At 41.5% G+C, this 6,784-nt stretch overlaps 1 protein-coding gene across 1 annotated transcript in view; it reads left to right on the forward strand.

Moving 5' to 3' along the window:
- The window catches only part of LOC307024827 (transcription factor Atoh1-like), a 65,092-nt gene extending 58,529 nt beyond the window's left edge, over positions 1–6,563 (forward strand). The window contains exon 2 of the mRNA XM_079659252.1: positions 4,897–6,563. Coding sequence (XP_079515378.1) covers positions 5,099–5,626 — 528 coding nt within the window. The 5' untranslated portion in view covers positions 4,897–5,098 and the 3' untranslated portion in view covers positions 5,627–6,563. The remainder of the gene's footprint in view (positions 1–4,896) is intronic.
- Positions 6,564–6,784: the final 221 nt, after the last annotated feature.

Genomic DNA, 6,784 nt, shown 5'->3' on the forward strand with positions numbered 1-6,784 from the left:
GTGTAAAATGGACTAACAAACAAAAACGATTTTATGATAACGTTTGCAAATGTAGAGTTGAGGTTAAACTCAGAATAACTCAGATGTTTGATTTCAATTCAAGTTTAAAGGTCCCATGTCACGCAGTTTTGTAAGCTGGTTCCGGGTCTTTTTCGGACGACGCATCAGAGTGGTCATCCCGTCATGTGTCGTCCGCCAGATACGCCAGGAGTTTCCTGATCTGGCTGGACGAAATCAAATGCAAATCACAAAATATTAGAGAAACTTAGTTGTTTTAGGTTCGTTAGCTTGCCAGCTAGATTAATATGCTAACCTACGTTTGCTAGTTCAGTGTAATATGCCAACCTACTATGAACAACAGCTAGTGGTTCATATTAGGCTAGCAAGAACATGTTTACAATGTTTACAATCTTATACGGGTAGTCTGCTACGTTCGGTCATTCATTATAGCTGGCATGAAAACAATGTTTTCCTAGCATGTCTAGCTCTAGGTAGCCTTCCTGTTTAGCTCGGTAGCATACACGCTAGGAACGGTAGCTCGGTAGCATACACGCTAGGAACGGTAGCTCGGTAGCATACACGCTAGGAACGCCAACTATAATGTAATTAAGTTTTGCGACTTGACCGTACGGTTTTACGGTAAAACTGTCTATGAGTATTTTGTGTGTGATTGCAGACATTCTCCTGCTATGAGATACATGTCAGGCCATCTGCTGACATTGGAGGTGATATAGCCCAGTTAGCACTGTGTCAATGGGTTAGCAGCCCCAAAAACGTTTACCCATTTAAACAGTCGTGGTAAATATCTTGTTTGTTTTAAACATCATAAATACACAAACAACAATGAATACCTACAGGTTGTGTACCCAAATCTCCCGCTGTTCCAAACAAAGTAGGAACAGCATCGTTCTTCAGTGCCCTACGCTGAACATATCCGGCATGAATTGCTGAAAGGTTTGGGAAGCTTTGTTTCGTGAAAGGCTGGCAGAGGGTGTGGCCTCTGAGTATTCACACCTCACAGTACCCAGGAAGTAAACAATGGAAAATGAGAAATGTCCAACGAGGCGTTTTGGGGCAGCATAGACAGGTCTTCTCTGTGTATTTTGACGGTTTGTGACTCTGCAGACCGTTTACACCACATGTGTCAAACTAAAGGCCCGGGGGCCAAATCTGGCCCGTGGCTGATTTCATTTCGGCCCGCAGGATCATTTCTAATTCCTATTAGATCTGTCACTGATTATTTAATGTTTAATGTTGTTTTTATAGTCAATCATTGAAGCTTTGTTAGTTCCAGGTTTAATATGTGCAATAAGTTCATTTCAATAAGTTCTGCAATAAACATTGAACCAGTCCGGCCCTCGACTAGTACCCATTTTTTTTATTTTGGCCCACTGAGTATTTGAGTTTGACACCCCTGGTTTACATGCAGAAAAACCTTCATAACACACAAGGGGACGGGTAATAACCAGAAAAGCATGACATGGGCCAGTGCTTCTCAAAGTGTGGTCCGCGGACCACTGGTGGTCCGTGAGCACCCCCTAGTGGTCCGTGAGTATATTGGTAACATTTCACATTTGAATTAAATAAATACATTTAAGTTTTCCCCACTCTCGCGGGAATACCTCTGCAACGGAGGAAGCTTAAGTTTCCATTGCATGATATAGTCCAGCGCAACACCTTCGTCCCACATGTTGCCACCTGTTTGTACCATTTTCAGGCAATTTGTAATCTATTCTAGAAAAACTATGTGTTTTGGGATATTTGTGGAGTTAGGTGGTCCGCGAGTGTTTTTGTATTGGTTAAGTGGTCCTTGGTGTGAAAAGAAAAAAAAGTTTGAGAAACACTGACATGGGCCCTTTAAAGTGAAATACATCCGTGTCAAATGGGCTAAAAGACACACGAGGAAATCACTCGTTTGCAAACAGGAAGTTTCATTTGGCTAAAATTTGAATGTGAAAACCAAAATGTTAAGAGAAAAAGTGATAGATGTGTCAAATGGGCTCAAAGACAAAACAAACACTCTTTATTGTTAAAGATTTGAAGGTGAAATAGTGCCCTATGATTGGTTCCTGCCCTGTGATTGACTTCTGCTCTGCGATTGGTTCCTGCCCTGTGATTGGTTCCTGCTCTGTGATTGGCTCCTGCTCTGTGATTGGTTCCTGCCCTGCGATTGGTTCCTGCCCTGCGATTGGTTCCTGCTCTGCGATTGGTTCCTGCTCTGTGATTGGTTCCTGCTCTGTGATTGGTTCCTCCAGGGTTTGATCTCCGGCCCGTGTCGTTTCTGGCACCAACGAGACGTTTCATTTTAATAAACCGGAGCCAACAACTGTCATCTGAGCACCAAGCCAACACCCCCCCCAAACCCCCACCCGCCCCCCCACCCGCCATAAGGAGTCCATTATGTGCCATTGTTTCCCGCTGCCATCTTTGAAAGAGTTTTGTAAAGAAACTCTGAAAATCTGCCAACTTCTGTCCGTCAGACTCAGGAGGAAAACATCAGGACGCCGCCTTGAATTAACTTCCACAACAAGAGAGTTAGTAAACAAATAGCAACAACAAGAGATGAGAGTTATTAAACAGATATCAACAACAAGACGAGTTAGTAAACAAATAGCAACAACAAGAGATGAGGGTTAGTCAACAAATAGCAACAACAAGAGATGAGAGTTAGTAAACAAATAGCAACAACAAGACGAGAGTTAGTAAACAAATAGCAACAACAAGACGAGAGTTAGTAAACAAATATCAACAATAAGAGATCAGATAGTAAACAAATATCAACAACAAGAGACGAGGGTTAGTAAACAAATAGCAAGAACAAGAGACAACAGTTACTAAACAAATAGCAACAACAAGAGACGAGGGTTAGTAAACAAATAGCAAGAACAAGAGACAACAGTTAGTAAACAAATAGCAAAAACAAGAGATGAGAGTTGGTAAACAAATATCAACAACAAGAGATGAATTAGTAAACAAATAGCAACAACAAGAGACAACAGTTAGTAAACAAGAGGAGGAGAGGACAGAGTTAGTCAACAAATAGCAACAACAAGAGATGAGAGATCAAATGTCAACAAGAGACAAGAGTTAGTAAACAAATAACAACAACGAGAGATGGGAGGACAGAGTTAGTAAACAAATATCAACAACAAGAGATGAGTTAGTAAACAAGAGGAGGAGAGGACAGAGTTAGTAAACAAATAGCAACAACAAGAGATGAGAGTTAGTAAACAAATATCAACAACAAGAGATGAGTTAGTAAACAAATAGCAACAACAAGAGATGAGAGTTAGTAAACAAGAGGAGGAGAGGACAGAGTTAGTCAACAAATAGCAACAACAAGAGATGAGAGATCAAATGTCAACAAGAGACAACAGTTAGTAAACAAATAGCAACAACAAGAGATGGGAGGATAGAGTTAGTAAACAAATAGCAACAACAACCTGTAGAGGACGGGGTCCTGATCCACAAATCATTTTTTTAAAGAATGAAAGCTCTGCAGAACGCTGAACTGAACTTTCCCCAAAGTGAAATAAATGATTAAGAATAAATAAAAACAAATAAAAAAGTTAGAATAAAAATGTGAACAAAATAAAGAAATCACCATAAAGTATCAAATCAATTCTGTGAACCACAAACAAGTGTAAATCAAACTTTAAAACTTTAAATCAAAATGTATTATTCATAAATGCAAAATAATGCTTTATAAATAATGAACTTTCCCCCTCTGCCGTCTCTGAATATGTGAGCGATGCTTCGAACAGAGAACTGAGGGAGGTTCAATGCAAACAACGTTTTTGGAGGGTTTTGTCTCCGAGACATTTCAGCACATGAATACGCAGCGAGGCGTCTCATATTAACATTTTCATTGTTGTTTTTCAGCATATTTGATTATTTTCTAAACTTTGAAACAACTTCAGGGAAACAAACACGAGTCAAATACACTTTGTATTAGTGAGAAAGTTGCTTTGTAATGATACTCTTAGTAAAGGTCTCCTATCATGCAAAAGTCACTTTGTGATGTCTTCTCTACATCACCACGTGTCCCCAGTGTGTCCCCAGTGTGTCCCCAGTGTGTCCCCAGTGTCCACGGTATGTCCCCGGTGCGTCCCCGCGGTGTGTCCCCGCAGTGTGTCTCTGGTGTGTCCCCGGTATGTCCACGGTGTGTCTCCGGTGTGTCCCCTGTGTGTCCCCCATGTGTCCCCGGTGTGTCAGGAGACTCTCAAAGTGTCAGGAAATAAACCCCTCTCTCTTTCCCTCCGTACCCACATCTCTAAAAACGGGGGAGAAACGGAGCTGGTCCAGATTTGCTGTGTCATGACCACATTACTCAAATGTGGGCGGGCTTTACACCCACGGGCCAATCAGAAACGTTGCTGTCAGAAACAATGAGACGTGTTCTGGACGTAATATGGTCTGTGTTTACATTAGCATGCTAACACTCAGAGCTAACCTGCACTGGAGAGAGTGTGTGTGAAGAAGCAGGAAATCAAAAGGAAGTCACCTTGTGGTGAACCTGAGAGAGAGAAAGAGTTTGAGCTCCATCCTGTTTCAGAGAGAATCCTTGATGTGGTTTGGAACATGATGTGGAGTTTCATCACGGCAGCATTTAGCTGAGTTTCTGCTGGGAGAGTTCTCCTGATGAGATCTACTCTCTTTTATTATTATTTTTTAAAGCTTTAGACCCAGAATCAGCTCTTTAGTAACGGCTGAAATAGAGGGGGGTGAGGCTGATCCGTTTGGTATTTCGAGCAAAACACTTCAGAGACATGTTTTTTTATATATTTGTATATTTCTGAGACCCATAAAATATGCCTGAAAATAGTATAATAGGAGACCTTTAAAGTAAGGCTGTTCTGAGGTTCATGTTACCCCCCTCCTCCTCTTCCTCCTCAGCGGTCACTCAGTCGCTTCTAATCCCCTTTTGATGAACTCAGTTAATGGCCCCCCGCTGGATCCTTTGGCTCTGTTCATTAGGCGGCACACGACCATCTCCACGCCCCCATAAAGCCTCCATAAATCCCCCCCAAAAAATATCCAAGTGGACAAAGTTAACTTTCCTGAACTTCTGCTGCAAGTTTTACCCCGAAGAGAAGCGATGCCTCCCAGTAAAAGCTTCTCGGAGTTCCAGGTCCAGGGTCTTTTCCAGCAGGACTTACCCGGGTTAGGGAGCTCCAATCGCGGCTGTGATCTCAGAGAAGCTCCGTGCGGTATCGTGGAGCTCCTGGACACCGCGGCGCTGCGCTTCCTCCAGCCGGAAAGGAGCTCCGTGGAGCGGGCGCAGAGGCGGAGGCGTGTCGCTGCCAATGCCCGGGAAAGGAGGAGGATGCTCGGCCTGAATGTGGCCTTCGACCGGCTGCGGAGCGTCATCCCGGAGCTCCAGAACCAAAGGAAACTGTCCAAATCCGAGACCCTGCAGATGGCGCAGATTTACATCGAGACCCTGAGCGAGCTGCTGCAGGAGGAGGAGGAGGGAGAACCGGAGAAGAGCCGCAAACATGGGGACAAATCGGGGGGAACACCGGGGGGAACACCGGGAGACATCGGGAAGAGCAGCCGGGGACCAGAGGAGAATCAGAGGGGATTTAATGAGGACACGTGGGGGAGGACCAGCGGCACCAAATGACTTTAAAATAACCTTTTTTTATATAGTTTCCTGCAGAAATGATTTGTTCCCCGATGTCCTGAGAGAGAAAAGACTTTAAACTCTGAGGTTCAATGTTAATCTCAATTTACTGCAAAATGGTGGAATTCCATTTAAGTTATTTTGTTTACATATTTTGTAATATCTTTGTGTATTTCCATTTATTGCAACTCCATACTTCTACACCACCACTTTTCAGACTCAAAAATGCATGCAGCTCCAGCATTGATCCGCCTGTAATGCAGTGTTATTCTCAATTTACTGGAATAATAGCCAGTGTGGAAAGTACTTACTGCAGTACTCAACTATTTTTTGACATATTTTGTACTTTACTTGTGTATTTTCATCTAATCCAACAGTTTATGTCTACTCCACTACATTTCAGAGGCAAATATTCTACTTTTTACTTAATTTATTTAACATTCAGTTGCTTTTTAATTACAGAAAACCCCTGATGTGTGAATATGATTCAGTTATGTGTTCAAATTGGCTCCACATTGACAAACTACTACATTAAGAAGCAGTTTTTATTGATAAAATCAGGGTAATATAATACTTTTTAATAATAAGACGGTGTTCTGCATACCGAGTACTTTCACTGTTGATGTTTAAGTAGCTTAGTGTACTCTAACTTAACTTACACGTTGAAGGTCTTAAACTTGTGATGTCGGGTACTTCTTCCACCACTGACAATAATTGTGTATTTAAACAGTTTGAGAGACTTTTAAATTTAAATGTATTTTTTTAACAAAAAACATGAACTTCTGACGGTTTGTATTTGTGCAACTTTTCTCTTTCTCTAATTTCTGCAGAAATGTTTCCAAAAAATCTGAAAAATGTTGCATAAAAATCTGTTTTGGGAGAAATAATGACAGAAATTGGAGGTTTGAGAGAAAAAGGCACTGATAATAATAATAATAATAATAATAATAATGTATTTTAAATGTTTGAGAGACTTGTTGAGTATAAATATATTTTTCTGACAAACATCCTGGTGTTACCTTCTGTGAATCACATGACATCACATCGGCCCTGTATAGGAATACACATTTTATTATTGATTGGTGATAGGTGAGTTATCTCAGTGGGTCTCAAAACAGTTTGGTCAAGAATTGTGTAAAAGATCATTTCCGAGGCACA

Source organism: Notothenia rossii, assembly GCF_949606895.1.
Source record: "Notothenia rossii genome assembly, chromosome: 11".
NCBI classification, from domain to species: domain Eukaryota; kingdom Metazoa; phylum Chordata; class Actinopteri; order Perciformes; family Nototheniidae; genus Notothenia; species Notothenia rossii.